The 17673-nt window shown below is 32.1% G+C and overlaps 1 protein-coding gene across 1 annotated transcript in view; it reads left to right on the plus strand.

Moving 5' to 3' along the window:
- Positions 1–17673, plus strand: part of LOC127723900 (uncharacterized) — a 196600-nt gene that overhangs the window by 89751 nt on the left and 89176 nt on the right. Inside the window, exons 30-38 of the mRNA XM_052230616.1 lie at positions 2013–2191; positions 4795–4876; positions 6175–6360; positions 7549–7884; positions 9748–9903; positions 10738–11085; positions 11816–11932; positions 12230–12595; positions 14586–14708. Coding sequence (XP_052086576.1) covers positions 2013–2191; positions 4795–4876; positions 6175–6360; positions 7549–7884; positions 9748–9903; positions 10738–11085; positions 11816–11932; positions 12230–12595; positions 14586–14708 — 1893 coding nt within the window. The remainder of the gene's footprint in view (positions 1–2012; positions 2192–4794; positions 4877–6174; positions 6361–7548; positions 7885–9747; positions 9904–10737; positions 11086–11815; positions 11933–12229; positions 12596–14585; positions 14709–17673) is intronic.

Raw genomic sequence — 17673 nt, forward strand, 5'->3', positions numbered from 1 at the left:
TTATTATCTTCAAAATCATTATAGATAGAGATAAACTGTAAACAGCAATAATGTACAGCAAAGTGAGATCTACAAATAGGACAACATGACCAAAATGGTCAATTGACCCCTTAAGGAGTTATTGCCCTTTATAGTCAATTTTTAACAATTTTTCATAAATTTTTGTTATCTTTTACAAAAATCTTCTCCTTTGAAACTACTTGGCCAAATAAAATCAAACTTGGCCACAATCATCATAAGGGTATTTAGTTTTAAAAATGTGTCCGATGATCCTGCAACGACCAAGATGGCCGACATGGCTAAAAATAGAACATTGGGGTAAAATGCAGTTTTTGGCTTATATCCCTGAAACTAAAGCATTTAGAGCAAATCTGACAATTGGTAAATATGTTATCAGGTTAAGTTTTATCTGCCTTGTTATTTTCAGACTCATCAGACAACCCATTGTTGGGTTGCTGCCCCTGAATTGGTAATTTGAAGGAAATTTTTCAGATTTTGGTTATTATCTTGAATATTATTATAGATAGATATAAACTGTAAACAGCAACAATGTTCAGCAAAGTGAGATCTACAAATAAGTTAACCTGACCAATATGGTCAATTGACCCCTTTAGGAGTTATTGCCCTTTATAGTAAATTTTTAACAATTTTTTCGTAATTTTTTTTAATTACTTTGAAACTACTTGGCCAAATAAAATCAAACTTGGCCACAATCATCATAAGGGTATTGAGTTTAAAAAATGTGTCGGATGACCCTGCCTGCCAACAAAGATGGCAGACTTGGCTAGAAATAGAACATTTGGGGTAAAATGCAAGTTTTGCCATTATTCTGATAACCATTATAAATAGAGGAAATCTGAAAAAGGGTGAAATTGTTCAGAATGTTGAGCTCTACCAATTCTCCATATACGTCAAAACTGGTAGACGATTTCCGGTAGGAGTTATTGCCCTTAAATGACAAATTTACCACTTTTTTTTCGCTTTTTGCCTATTATCTTGAAAACTATAATAAGATAGAGAGAAACTTGAAATTGCAAAATTGATAAAAATGATCAGAAGGACAAATTCTACAAGTAAGTCTTATGGTTGAAATTGTCAGTTGACTTCTTATTAGAGTTATTGCCCTTTGATGACGATTTGTACAAATTTTTTTTGTGCTTTTGTCTGATATCTTAAAACATATACATGTTAAAATAGATAGAAAGAAACTTAAATAAACAAAAATGATCAGCAGGACAAGATCTACAATTAAGACTAATGGCTGAAATTGTCCAACGACTCCTTATTGGAGTTATTGCCCTTTAATGAAGATTTTTACCATTTTTATTTTGCGTCTTGCCTTATATGATTAAAATTATAATAGATAGAGAGAAAACTTAAATAATCAAAAATGATGAGCAAGACAAGACCTACTAACAAGTCAAATTTTGCTGATATAATTAGTAAACTTACTCTTTATAGGAGTTATTGCCCTTAAATTAGGAATTTTATTTTTACCCTCTTTTGTGTTTGGAGCAAAAGCTAAATAAGATAGAGAGAAACTAAACAGGCTTCAATGATTAGCAATATAAGATAAAAAAAAAAAACAGAAATTTTTGTCATTAATTCTATTCTCGTCTACAATGTTGGAGAGTGTCCTTTGTTGAATATGTATATAGACCAAGGTGAGCAACACAGGCTCTTTGGTGCCTATAGTTAATTTTATCACGAGCAAAATGCACATATAAAAGTACATACAAAAGCCTTTTATAGCTTACTATGCAGTATGAGTTTTTCTCATTGTTGAAGGCAGTTAACTTCTACATCATTTGATCTCTGGTGGAGAGTTGTCTTGTTGACAATCATACCACATCTTATTTTTATATATACAAATAACACCAGTACAGGAAAAGCATTAACTCTAAAAGAACAGTATGATAGATACCAATAACACTTGATAATTGACAAATTATTTCACAGTTACTTTAAACTTTTCTTGGAAGAATTTGTATGGTTTTCTAATTTATTTGCAGCAACTCCCAGATGCCTTTCTTTCTATTACCACATGTATGGTTATACTATAAATGAGCTACAGGTTAAAGTTAGAAGTAGTACTGATTGGAGTGGAAGCGTTGTTTGGTCTAGGAAGTATGATCAGGGAAACATTTGGCATTCTGCCAGTATTGACATTCAAGCTGTTTCAGCATTACAGGTATTTAGGCTTACATATCATTTGGCCTTTTTAACGTCTTGATTAGAGCGTCACTGATGAGTCTTTTGTAGAGGAAATGTCCATCTGGCAAAAAAATTTTTAATCCTGGTCTATATTGAGTTTATTTGAGAAATTATTGAGAACTATTTGATTCTTTGTATTGAAATTGGAAAAAAAATCACAGCAATACATGCCACAAATGTTTGGGAATTAACTTTTTTATGCCCACACCACTGAGTGGCCCAAATAATGGTGTCCCTGTATCCAGGCATCCTTAGGTCTGTCATTCTGAAATCCATCATTTGTCCAGACTTTTTTTCGTGAGGTGCAGGTATTCCTATCCTACTGACATATGAAGTTATGTATTGAGGGTATGTACGTTAAATTTACAACATTTTTCAATATAAAGAATATTGACAATATTAAATTAACTCTGAAGTTTAATAATTTTATTCTCATTGCATTCTATTATTAGCTCACCTTTCCAAAGGAAATGTGAGCTTTTGCCATCAATTGGCGTCCGTCGTCGTCTGTCGTCGTGGTCCGTCCGGTGTAAACTATTTCAAACTTCTTCTCCTCTGAAACTACTGAACAAATTCCAACCAAACTTTAGCTGAATGATCCTTAGGGTATATATCTAGAATAAAGTTTGTGTTTTATTTTCTGTTTCGTCAAAAAACATGGCCGCCATATTTAAAAATAGAACAAAGAGGTAAAATGCAGTTTTTGGCTTACATCTCAAAAACTAAAGCATTTAGAGCAAATATGACATGGGGTAAAAATGTTCATAGGTCAAGTTCTATCAGCTAAGGACATTTTGGAGTTTTCGGTTATTATCTTGAATATTATTATAGATAAAGATAAACTGTAAACAGCAAAAATGTTCATCAAAGTTAAAGATCTACTAATAAGTTTATATGACCAAAATTGTCAATTGACCCCGTAAGGAGTTATTGCCCTTTAAAGAGAATTTTTCTCAATTTGTTCATCTAGATTGCTTCCTTTACAAAATCTTCTCCTTTGCAACTGCTGAATCAATATCAGCCAAACTTTGGCTGAATGAGTTTCAGAGTATATAGTATAAATTTTTTATTTAATTTCCTTGTACGTCAAGAAAAATAGCCTCTATGGTTAAAATAGAACATAGGGGTAAAGTGCATTTTTTTGCTTTTGAAGAAAATACGACAGATACAAAGAACATTTAAATGGCATTTTTAAGCCACTCATTAATATATATTGAAAAGCAAAAATAATCATCGATGAAAGATTTAAGCAAAACATTACAGGTGAGTGATTCAGGCTCTTGAGAGCCTCTTGTATTTTATTCATTTGCTGTACAAAATTACATAAACACATGTACATATAGTATCCAATAACAACATGAACAATAGACAATACATGATTATGACATCACATACCTGATGACATGAGGGTCTGGATGGGGAAGAGGGGTCTTTAATTTCTGTATTCTTTTATTATTTAAGGTTATTTTCTCTATCCTTTATATTTTAGATCCCCATTATTCTTTATTTTTTTTGTTACCTGTTTTTCTCTTTTCTTTATTTTTTGGTCCATTTTTCTGTAGATTTGACCCATTATTCTATATTCTGCAAACACCACTTCAGAGACTCATTCCACTCCCCTGTACTTCAGGGATTCTAAATTCTAAATATCTTGTCTTGAATACCCTGATCGAATCGAATAAAAGTTGCAGTTTACTTAGGTGGTGTTGTCAATTTTGAGTTATTTAATTATTTTTATTTGAAAACCTTGCATACCATTGGTATCCTTTTTACAACACGAAATTTGGGAGGTGTTGGTGAAGCAGTTCCTTTTTTTTCTTTTAAAAATTTAATGAGCTGTCAAATTCATCTTCACCGATTTGACTCAAATTGTCATATTTGATTTCTGACATACTAAAACGAATATAAAAATTACAAAAAGTCTAAAATAAGCAATTAATAATTCATGGACTCGATAATATGTATCAGTATTTCATGCAATTTTTGTCTGGACGTCTTCTAATTAACCATCGAGATGACCTCTGAAGACTGCCAACGGTCATATAACCCGATATAAGCATAAACTGATAGCGACCACGTGCAATTGATAGAAAATAAAAGGATATGGAGTAAATGTACATGGGACAAAATCGCACACAATACATAGAAAACATAGATTTTATAGGTCTGTTTGATTTCATATTGTGGGTTAAAAAGTGTGTTAATCATAGTTTTACCTGTGTTAGAATGACTTTTTTTGTGGATCAAATCAGTCAACCAGATGATTCATCCTTGTTTCGCTTTCAATGTTGACATTTTTTTTCTATTAATAGCTGAATACATGTGTAACACATCTCCAGCTAAGGGGTCAAATTAGAGGTCACATGAATACAGATTCAGAGGTAGAATTATTCACTTGCAAGTGAATAATTCATCAGCAATGTTATTTATCTTATTTTGACAAAATTGAACTAAATCGGCAGCTAAAAGCAAATTAGTATTTCACTATATCACTTTCATTAATGATTGAAAAAAAAAAATCATATTTTATTTTTCTGTATATCTCGTAGCTAATGCTCCTTTAATATGTTTTTTTTTCAGATTCAGTTTATTGGAATCAGGGGTTCTTCATACACTGGAGATATTGCTCTGGATGAAATTAAGCTTACGAGGGGAACATGCGGTATGTTTTATCATTAGGAACATCAAAACTTTTTTTTTTAGATTTACAAGGGTGTTAACTTTTTACATCTCTAAAGAATAAAGTTTTTTGCCAAATATCTTAAGGGTAAGATCACTTGAATGTTAAACAGACTTAAAAATTGAGTCATTTTGTGGAGTTTAAATTTTGCAATTTCAAGAGCCAAGCATGTTCAGGTTATTCAACAATTTTGGCTTTTTCTAGTCCCTAATTAATGTATATTCAGAAATAATTGCAATGCTTTTATCAATTCGAAAAATTCATCAGTATCAGGTTTGCAATAATACATACCTGCCAACCTCTGAAACCTTCAAAGAGGGAGATCTCCCTCTCAGCTATGACAGCTGAGGGGGAGATTTTGCGCGAAAGGACATTTTCAAGTGAAATATATGACGTGTTTATTTATTCATTTACGAAACACATATAAGAGTTAATAGATATACTTTGTTTCTTTAGATATGGTTATATCCTACAGAAGGTGTGTTGTTTGTATTATTCCTATTTCATCATCTTTGACATTTGAATTCCATCAGGACAACTTTTCACCGCAGATACCTCTGTGAAAAGAGAGCAATCATGTTGTCACAGATGGTGTTTTATGTGTGTGCACATACATATTTCACTAAATTTGGTTCAATACATATCTTATAATATAGTGTTATTAACTGGATGTTTCTGTATTGGCCCTGTTATAGATTCGAGGTTAGCTGTATTGGACCCGAGACTCGAAGAATGCTTGTAGAGTGAGACTTTGGTTGGCTTGCTTGCTTTGTTTATATAAACGTTTGCTCAAGCATTGTAATTAAGATTGACATCTGCAAACAACATAAATAGGGGGAGTTGAACCTGTATACTTTATATTTGGATTCCTAACCTCCATGATAACATCCAATCAAATTTAAGTTTAATGTATACAGGTTTAACTCTGCCTATTTATATTGTTTGTCAATCTTAATAATAATGCTTGAGCAAAGATTTATATAAACAAAGCAAGCAAGCCAACCCAAGTCTCACTCTACAAGCATTATATAATTAGGAAATTAGCTCTAATTTAGTTTTTTATTTTCATTTGGATATTAGAGAAAATAAATTTTTTGTTAGAATTTTCATATATAAAAAAAATAATGCCATAGAAGATGCCATTGCGATTAAATGTAGGATCCTAATACAAAAAGATTTTTTCATAAAACATGCAAATTAGTAGACTGCAAAATACATGTGTTAATTAATAGGGAATACTGATTTTGAATTCTGATTTATTACCTGAATATGTTTTACAGATTCAATATCAGACTTTGTATGCCCAGCAGATGAAGAAGAACCAGGGGTTAACTGTACTTTTAGTAATAAAGAGGCATGCAACTATACCATTGAAAGTATTGAAGGGGCTACAACATGGCAGTATAAAAGTTACTCTTCATCAGAACAGAACTTACCTTCCTCTGATGCTAGTGGCAAATCTATTGGTAAGTAGGCGAGATTCTCTATAGAAATGTTAGTGGCAAATCTATTGGTAAGTAGGAGAGATTCTCTATAGAATTGTTAGTGGCAAACTATTGGTAAGTAGGAGAGATTCTCTGTAGAAATGTTAGTGGCAAATCTATTGGTAAGTAGGAGAGATTCTCTGTAGAAATGTTAGTGGCAAATCTATTGTTAAGTAGGAGAGATTCTCTATAGAAATGTTAGTGGCAAATCTATTGGTAAGTAGGAGAGATTCTCTATAGAAATGTTAGTGGCAAATCTATTGGTAAGTAGGAGAGATTCTCTATAGAAATGTTAGTAGCAAATCTATTGGTAAGTAGGATAGATTCTCTATAGAAATGTTAGTGGCAAATCTATTGGTAAGTAGGAGAGATTCTCTATAAAATTGTTAGTGGCAAATCTATTGGTAAGTAGGAGAGATTCTCTATAGAAATGTTAATGGCAAATCTATTGGTAAGTAGGTGAGATTCTCTATAGAATTGTTTGTGGCAAACCTATTGGTAAGTAGGAGAGATTCTCTATAGAAATGTTAGTGGCAAATCTATTGGTAAGTAGGAGAGATTCTCTATAGAAATGTTAGCGGCAAATCTATTGGTAAGTAGGAGAGATTCTCTAAAGAAATGTTAGCGGCAAATCTATTGGTAAGTAGGAGTGGTTCTCTATAGAAATTTAAAACAGTATAAAATTACACATCAACTGAGCAATACAAGTATAAAATTACACAACAATTGAGTAATAACATAAAATCATTGCTCAACTCAGCAATAACAGTATGAAGGAACCCTCTAATTTAGTAATAACCGGTAACAATCACAACTTCCATTTTCCTGTCTCTGCTACATATCGCCAGTAAAATGCATTTGCGACTGTCAAATTGCTTATTGATGCCCAGCAACTCTTCAACTACAGTACTGTCATTCCTTAAATTGAGAGTATTGTTTTATATTGCATTTTTATAGTTACTGCAAAATATTGTAAATAAATAGACCACAAATTTAGTAATTTACCAGTAACATTATTTTTTTACACTAATAAGAGATTTTTTTTGTATCATTTCAAATAGAATATTTTATCTATTAGAATAAAAAATAAAAACAAGCAAATTCTTCAGACCATCTGTTGCCAGCAGTTATGAGATATTTTATGTTAAAATATTTTTGTTTTATGTATAGGATATTTCTACTACCAGAATAAAAATGGAAATGAAGGAGATTCCTCACGACTCCTGTCACCAATCTTTACATCATCGTCTATGTCAACATTACAGTTTTACGCATACTTTGGTGGCAGTGATGTTGGTGCTCTACAAGTTTCCAAAATTAATGGCAATGGTCAGAGATCTTTATTATGGAAAAGAGAGGGGGAACAAGATGAAGGATGGCTTATGTCCTGTGTCCCCCTTGCACAGGAAGGAGAATTGTCGCTAGAGTTTGTGGCATTGCGTAGCAGTGGTGATGAAACAGTGATCGCTGTTGATAATGTGACCGTCTCAGATGAACCATGTCATTGTAAGATTATATCCATAAATTATTATATATCAGCTTATTATGGCATAGAATTATTTTGATGATGATGATGATGACATAAAACATTCTGGTTATATTTCGGCTAAGTTTATAAGTCACAATTACTAAAGATTTAAAATGCAATGTTAAGGAATGGTTATAATTTTCTGGGAGTGCATTTTTGTTATTAGATTGTTGTGCATCCCTAAAATATTCTTGTATATGTAGTAATGAATTCAGTTTATAAAAGTTTACATCAATAAATCTTCACTTTGGAAACCAACTAGGTGGTCTCATCATAGGGTCCTTGACTCAAATATATGTGATGTTGTGGGATCAATCCTTGGCTAGGGCAATTCAAAGGCTTGAAAATTTTGTGTACATTGCTTCCCCACCAAGCCCCAGGCCTCAGCCCGTTTGAAATAAGTAGTAGGATTCCACCTAGACACTAGTAGGAATGTAGTAGGAATCCACCTAGAATCAAAGATTCTATATAGAAAGTAGGCGGACATGGAAAATGAACAAAATTCTGACTGGATTTTTTATTTTCTCCACTTGCAAAATCCTACCATCTAGCTGGAATTTTAAAAGTCTGTATGGATTTTTTTCTGTTTTGAAAATCTTAAGTGGGAATTTGGACAGAAAATATGATATAATTATTCATTTTCCTACTACAAGATTCCTACCAATTAGTTTATTCCTACTAGAAAATCTTTCTACATGGAATCTTTTTAATTATCTTAAACTGGATTCGTGTTTGCTAATAACACAAATTTTGCTGTGTTAAATTAATGCAAACAAGTTCCAGTTCACAAATTCAAAACATGGAGGGTAGAAGAATGAAAAGTCGTGTTGGAACACAATATGCTGCAAGGGTTAAACAACTACAATATTGAAATATGAGAAAATATGGCTCATGTAGATTGAAGGTAAATTTTATACTTTTAAGATGAAATTTTTTATCTGTTTGCCAATATATTTAGTAATCAGTTAATTCAACAATAGTTCATAATTTTACTTATTAATTTTTCATAACTTTTTAATTTCATCTTAGAATCAACATTTTTGCCCATCTACATATATGTTTGGATATATCACAGCTTCCTCATACATTTCAAAAGTCAACTTTTTTAAAAATGAATATATTCCATGCATTTCCTTTGTTTTTTGTTGTTGAGATTCAAACTTAAATGATTGACCCAGTTGTGTATTTGTGAATATACACTTACATTTTGTATATTTTTAGATTCCTACTAGAAAATATTTTTTTCTATGTGGAATTTTGAAAAATTCCTGCCAGGTTTTCTAGTAGGAATTTTATTTTCCTGCCAAATTATTCCTGCTAATTTAAATATTCCTGGTAAGAAATTCCTGCTAATTTAAATATTTTGGCTATTTTCCGTGTAGATTCCTACTACTGTCTAGCTAGAATATCTCTCTTTTCTGGTAGGAATTCAATACAATATTCCTACTATATTCCGTGTACATTCTGTGTGGAATATTTCATACAGGAGCTGCATTTCACAAAAAATCTTATAACTTAAAATTATTCTTAATTATGCTGAATTGTTCATGACTTATGGTCAATTTTAGTTGTAAGATTTTTTTTGAAATGCAGATGTTGCATTTAGGATTAAGAGCAAATACAGTTTGACTGAGAGTGAGAATTGTGTGTGGTGAAAATCACAGATGAAGAGGTCCATTTTTGATTTTTTCCAAATTCATTTCTTGCACTCATAACTTTGATTTATAGTGTATAGCAAAAGGAAAGATTGCATTTTTTCTGTTTTGGACAACTTTAATTTAAAAACTTGGTTTGAGGTTAATCTCTAGATTTATTTCATATGTTTTAATTATAATTTACAGTTGGAATATCAGAAGAAAAATGTAGATTTGACCAACCATTTATCTGTGGATACAGTGTGAACTGTTCCTGTACACTTCCATCACACAATTATAAGTGGATCAGACATACTGGACCAACAATGTCTAAACAGACTGGGCCGGACTCAGACAGTGATGGTACAGTATACCTTAAATCTCTATAGTGATTAGAAAAAGATTTATGGGGCCTACATGTAAAAAATCTCTGATTGATATCTCAGATATATAACTTCTACGTCATTTGGTCACTGGGGGAGAGTTAATTGTGTCATTTGGTCACTGGGGGAGAGTTAATTGTGTCATTTGGTCACTGGGGGAGAGTTAATTGTGTCATTGGCAATCATTCTTCATCTTATTTATTTTCATATTGATTGCAGCATAGCTTAACTCTTTCTTCATGATTAACAGTAGATTAATGGGGTCTACATGTAATAATGCTCAGATTTATGTACTCAGACTGTGATAGTATAGTTAATCTTAAATTTTCATGATTAGCAACAGATTTAATGAGGTTTACATGTAAAGATTCTCAGTATTAATGATTATTCTTAAAATGTTCTGTTTCTATATATAGATATAATTTTTTATGTACTGAAACAATTTAAAACTTTTCGTATTTGTTTGTTTAATTCTACAGTGTATTGGGTAGCTGCCATCTGATGTATTATTTTCTTAAATGTTTGTTGCTTGCAATATAGAATTAAGTTGTACACAGTCAGAGAACAAATTCTTAGCTGCATTTTGAAAACGGTTAATTAATTGTAGTATAAACAATATATTAGAAAATTCAAAGAAAAATTGTAGTAACTGTCCTGGTCTTCTTGTGACAAAGCAAAAAATTATAGGTAAATTTCAACTCAATTATCTGAGTTATCTCCCCTTGTATAACAAAGTTTAAGATTAAGGATTGAAAAAAACTATTAAAATTAATCTTGTTAATTTGTTTAGCTGAACATTTATGAATTTTTTCAGGATATTATATGTATGCTGAAGCAACATATGGTAACCTTGGTGATGCAACAGCCTTAACTTTCCCAGAATTCAAAGCAATAGGAAGTCAGAAGCTTCAGTTTAAATATCATATGCATGGTAATGATACAGGCACATTATTGGTTCAAGCCAAATATAAGGGAGATAATTCTCTAACAATAGTCTGGACTTTAACTGGTCCCCAGGTGAATGAATGGAAGCAGATTTGCATGCCCCTTAGTATACCAGCTGGCACGGATGTAGAGTTAAGTTTTGTAGCAATCCATGGAGATGGTCCCCTTGGTGACATTGCCATAGATGATGTTCTAGTTACAGAAGAAGACTGCCCCCGTAAGTTTGTTTTGCAAATTATTTAAAATCTTTTCTTGTCATACTAATTGTAAAGAAGTGAGATGTGTCAGATAGAAATCTACCTTATGCAAATGAATATCAACACATCTGTTAACTAATTTCGGGTTGAAAAAATCTCCACGGAAACTCTGTAACTGTTTGAAAATTGATTTGTTATAAGAAACCTACAAAACAGACCAAAATTCATACTTTATTTCATATTTGAATGTTCCAAAATCAATCAAAGTCTTGTAAATGTACATATATACATGCACTTGCATAAGGTCGATTCTATCCGATGCAGCTAGAATAATTATTTAAAAAAGTTAAAACAGACATACCTGATATTCTATTTAAACCAGATTACTTGTGATTCTTCAGATCAGTATGTCATTGTGTTTTTTTTTATCTACGTTGTAATTAATTATCATATATTACAATGAGGATACTCAAAAGCTATAATTATCAATACTAGAATGTTTAAGATACCTTGATTCTGTTTATATGGAAATCTTTAAAGTTTAAGAAAATAATGTTGGCTTCAAAAAGCAGTTTTTTTTTGTAAAATATCATTTAATGGTGGAGGACAGTTGAAATAAGTATTTTTACTAAAATAAATTGATTTCAATTGACTTGAATGATGGTGAAATTTTACATTTTTCACGAATAGATGGTAATGTAATGAAAGTTTGTTAGTTGATGAATATACAGTTTCTTTATGTAATTTCAGATTTAGCATCATGTGACTTTTCCTATGGGTCATGTGGTTATCTTGTTAGCTGGAATGATTACCGGGTGAAGTGGGTCAGAGGTCAAGTTAATGATGTTCCAAATAACAACATTGCAGGTAAAACATAATGACATTTATATATGATTGTCAAAAAATTACTCATGTAAAAACATTTTTTTTTTTTTTACTTTCTAATAGTGTTAATGTTTTTGCATTTGAGAAGATTTGACATGTTTGTGACAATTTGTACTGACATTGTTCTTCTTCTTGCAAAGATTACATGAATATATTGCTGACCAAAAGTAGTTGGATATTAGTTTATAGGGACAAAGTTAATTAAAACACACACTCTTGTTCTTTCCAATATTGTATTTATCATAAGTAGACTTTTAAAAAAAAATATTTTCATTTCAGGAAGCTACTTTTATGCAACAAGTGACAATTCGAAAGAAGGTAGTCAGACTTTTCTTTTCACAAAATTTTTCAAAGCTTTTGGTACAGAGAGTGTTACATTTGACTATTTGAACTCTCGTTATACAAAGTTTGAAGTTGGATGGATTAACGAACAATCTGGTAATACTACCATGAGTAGCATAGAATATAGTGACATCAATATTTTACTTACAACAACTAGCCAAGCTGATCAGTGGACAAAGAAATGTATAAATTTGGGTGTCGTGACCGGGAATATAGCAATAGTTTTTGTACATACAACTACTGTTTGGAACACTCAGATAACTGCTGTGGATAATGTTGAAGTATCAACAGATGGTTGTAACGGTAAGTTTGGAGCTTGCAACAATCAACAATATTTAACATAATTATTTACTTTAGAACACAAATAAATTCAAAAATACTGATCATTATGATATAGAATTTATTTGTTGCATAAATGAGGTAAAACAGATCCTGCAATATTATAATCAAGTAACTTTATTTTAAACTGGATTTTAGATATTATACTTAGCTAGCAAACCAACAGTTTTGTCTGTAATTGAATTTGTGGTGATATTTTCAATGTGAATGATATTCTGAAAAATAACAGACAATACAAGAGAAAAAGAACTTGCAAAGATAAAAGACAGCCTGTGAAATATATTTTCTCTAATTTCCATGCTATTTTCACATTTCTCGATCTGTGTGAGAAAAATATTTCTCATCTCTAGAGAAAACTTTGTTCTCAGCAACTGATTGGTCAAAATTTAATTATGACGTCGAATTTTCTTGATTTCTTCTGAAGTTCCTATCAGGGCTTCCAAGATTATTTTTAGCCAGCCGGACATTTTATATATTATCCCGATTTTAATCCCTTAAGACTAAATAAACAAAAAGCAATTATGGTAATCAGTTGCCGAGCTCGCATCCCAATGATTGACATAAAAAAAAAACCGATATTAAACTTTCTTTGATTCAAATTCGAAGTTCTGACGTAAACTGTTAAATTGGCAGTGCATCATTCGAAGTGTGCAACATCAGCGTACTTATATTTGCCTTAGACTCTTTATTTGTGCAAAATAACGTTGTCAAAAACATTACTTTCGTTTTTAAATCTAATACCGGATGTTATCTTGACAATGGTAAAACATGGACCAGAGACGGATACGTAAATTCCGTGTACGTTTGCAAAGCATGAATGAGTTTAAATAGCTCTTTCTACGTTATTTCTTCAAGAAAATATTCGAAATAAACGTGAGATAAAGGAATCAATGACAATTTAAGCATTTTTGAAGAAATTAGGATGCATAATTAAATTTCACACCTGGGCACGTGCGCACAAGTGTACTAGTTCAAACAACGTGGTTATGACGATTTCTCATTTTCACCTTTTTAATTTTTTCATCAAATCATATTTGTAAAAGTATTTCTGATAATTTAAATCTTTTTGACTAAATTAATAAGATGCAAACCGCTGAAATGTAAGAAAATAACTTTGAATAGACCGCTCAATGTCCAGTTCAAAATAGTTTACCCGTCACCTGAACAGGTAAATTTCAGCTGTTTGACAACTAATTAGCCTTGATTAAAATGAGAAGGTATCAAAGTAGGGTTTGTTTTGATAGTACTTAATGATCATGTCACTTTTATTACCGGAAATGTGTGGCTGTTAAAGGCAAAAGGTTGGGTTAAAAAGATCGTGAATTATGTTAAAATGACCGTCTCTTAAGAAAGCCTTGAAAACTAAAAAGTAGATGACCGTTTCATGCTTTGCCCAGCCGGACTTTTACCGGACATTATACAAATGTCTGGAATATATGACCGTTTTGGAAGCCTTGGTTCCTATTGTGACGTCATGAAAAAGGCGACCATGCCTGATGACGTCACATATATAGAACACTACTTTCAGCAAATCTTTGAAAAGGAAGGATAAACTTTGTTTAGATATCGTCTAAAAATCATTAGAGAAACAGATTCCACCACTCTCAACAGTTAAATTTTAAATATCTAAAAAGCTCGGCCAGCCTAGCTTACGTTTAAAATTTTCAAATTAAACGGTCTCAAGTGGAGAAATATCATAACACACTTGATTCATTGGTGGAATCTATATTTATTTCACCTCTTTCCTTAAATCTGAACAAAGGCAAAACACGAATATGATTAATTAATTGATTATTGGTTGTTTAACGTCTAGTGGCAAATGTTTCATGCCTTCATGAACATGAAGAAATTGACAAAATGCAATATATGTTGTAAGTAAAAATCAAGCATTGTATTTTTTAAAACAGTGAAATTCTCTCTATTTACAAACATTCATCTAATGTTTTTATTGTAGATGGTATCTATGAATCCACATGTGGATTTGATCCCTCTGATTTGTGTGGATATAACATTGTGACACCAGATAACTGTCCTACAGTATACACATACAGATGGACTGTTAACAACACTAATGGCAGTAAGTATGAATGGGACATATCTGTTAAAAAAGAATCGTTGTACCTTATATAGTACTTTAGGCTATCGGATCTGTTTAACAGGTTGAGACCAAACCCCCTATATGGCAATAATACCCTTCTATAGAGGGATAAAATTATCCTTCTGTAGAGGGATATATTTGTTAAGACTGGATTTAAAGCAGGAAGATGGCAAAAGTGCATTTTTTAGTTATATTGGCTGTAATCTATAGCATTATATGTATCAATTATTGCACTTTACTCAAAATTGGGAATCCCAGTTTTCTGCTAAAGAGACAGAACTTGTAATCTATTGTGTACCTATCTGAACACCTGATCAACAGCAATAGGGACAGTTGACCTTTAAATTTTATGTTAAATCTAACCATAGAAATCTGTTTATTGAGGCATAACTGAGTGGAATTTACCTGATGATCACAGCTTTAAATTATGATGAACAATAGATTGTATATTCAGTCAGTTTAAGCGACAATGGACATTAGAGCGCCGAAATTTTAGGACATTAAATGAGCGAAAAAATTAAGAATGATGCAGGTGTATCTCTTCCATTCACCAGATAAAATCTATTACCCCTGCTCACCACGGGGAGGTGGAAATAGGATTTCGAGCAGGATATAGTTGAGTTTATAACAGACATAGTTTAAAACATCTTGTAATTGTTAAAAACAAAGCACTGTCATAAAACTTAAAACTCGGCAATGGCATTATTTACAAGTCAGTTCGGGCTTGAAATTTATATCCTAGGCTTTTGGCATAAAAAAATCCCTCGTTAATTCCTGCTTGCAGTACCGTGAATGCAAGTCCAGGAGATTCTGTTCCTTCTCCTTGTCTGTCCTGCTCTGAAGTGCATCAATATTGAAATTCCGAATTTTGATGTAAGTCACAGATTGTAATTTGACAATGGTGTCAACAAAAGAATAAATTGATGAGTGACTATGATAAAATTGCTCATTTTAATGGGCATGAAATGATTTGGGTCCATTGTTTGTACGTTTTGACATAGATGGAACTGCAGCCTGGAGATACGGGGAATACAACGATTCGTCTGTGATGTAAGTTTCAGTCAAGTAATCAACTCAGGACTACACTACCATTAACAACCCAGAACCGGTCGAATTACTCAGGTGTAAAATAAAATAAAATATATTTATTTTAAAAACTTACTCTATTTTTTACTTTCGAAAAATATTTTCTTAATTCATATAGAGTATCACTGGAAATTTTGCTCAAACGTCCTATTTGAAAATCCAGGTAAGGTAAATATTCCGGCGCTAAATTGTCCTATGATGTCGGCGCTAAAATGACCCTATGTGCATTTTTTATTTTCGCTCAAATGTCCTATGCCCAGTTTAAGTCAGTTTAGCAGTAAACTAGATGTGTGCATATTAAATTAAGTTCATCAATTGGTGCATCCAATGTTGTAGGTTACTGCCATAATAAGGGAGCTACCATTTGATTTTTATGGGGGGGGCTAGGATGAAAACTTTTGTCCTGCATTTTTTTTTAGTTATAATCTTTGTCCTGCATTTTTATTTTTCACTCTATTTGGTCCTGCCTTTTATTTTATTAGTTTATCCTGACCTTTTTTACGTTAATTTTCATCCTGCCTTTTTTTTTACTCAAAACTCCTGTCCTGCCTTTTTTTTCAAATTTCATCCTACCCCCCCCAAATAAAAATCAAATGGTAGCTCCCTAAGTAGAAAATGCACATTTGCCATGTTCTGCTTTATATCCAGTCTAAACAAATATATCCCTCTATAGAAGGGTAATCACTCTATACAGCACCATGTAGGGGATTTGTTCCCAACCTGTTTGGTGGGTGGCGACAGAAGACTTTGATGATAAGTAGTTGGTGTGTGATTGCGTACTCATGAAAGGTATTAGAATTATATAGAGTTACAAGATTTTCATATGGTGGGTGTTTGGTGTTTGACAATTTTGTTATTGAATATAGAAATATAAAACTTTTATATTGTGGGTGTTCGGTTGGGGTTTTACTAAAGTGAACCCCAACTTGACACTTTTGTTATGGATTATTGAAATATAACATTTTTATATTGTGTTTTGGGATTTACTAAAGTGGACCCAAACTTGACACTTTTGTTATGGATTATGGAATTATAAAAAATTTTATGTTGGGGAAGGTGGGGTTTTACTTAAGTGGAACTCCGGCCAGTCTGTGACTATAGTTATGGAATAGTTGTTTAATAATATAAAAATTTTTTAGGATAAATTCAGATAAAAAGCATTTATGTAGCAATTTTTTATGACAGTATCTAAAATACAGAAATGGTGCATTTTCATGACACCGCCTCATTGGCCTCGTGGTTGAGTGTTCGCGACAAATGAGGGAGGTTGTGGGTTTGAACCCTGGCCATGTCACACCAAAGACTTTATAATTTATATTTTCTGCTGCTCCGCTAAGCACACAGCATTAATGAGTAAGAGCAAAGACTGATTGTCTCGGAGTCATAATAATGTGTTCAGGTAGGGTGACATGTCTTCCTGCGGACTGTTGCCTTGGGAACTAGCACATTAAAAATCTGGCTCAGTGTGCTGGTTTTGTACAAATCGGGGTAAATATCCATATTACATTAACATGTTCTAATCCCGAATATGTATTTAAGTTGCTGATGGACATTAAGCAGCCATCCATCATCATCATCATTTTCATGACTGAAAAGCTAAATGTAAATGATTAAGGAATCTAACGATGCATGAATATCTAGGAGTAATAAGAAGATGTTCTAACAAGTTCAAAAACACTTTTATCACTGTATTAAATGACTTCAAATCCAACAATGCATGGTGAAATTAGCACCTTTGTGTTGCCACTTAATTATTTCTTATAAGAAAGTTTATAAGATATATTTTATTATTTAAACTAAAAATCTGAAGAAAGTTCTTATATCAATACAAAAAACTTTCTATGAAAGTGTTCAGTGG

This window comes from Mytilus californianus, unplaced genomic scaffold (genome assembly GCF_021869535.1).
Source record: "Mytilus californianus isolate M0D057914Y unplaced genomic scaffold, xbMytCali1.0.p SCAF_13, whole genome shotgun sequence".
NCBI classification, from domain to species: Eukaryota; Metazoa; Mollusca; class Bivalvia; order Mytilida; family Mytilidae; genus Mytilus; species Mytilus californianus.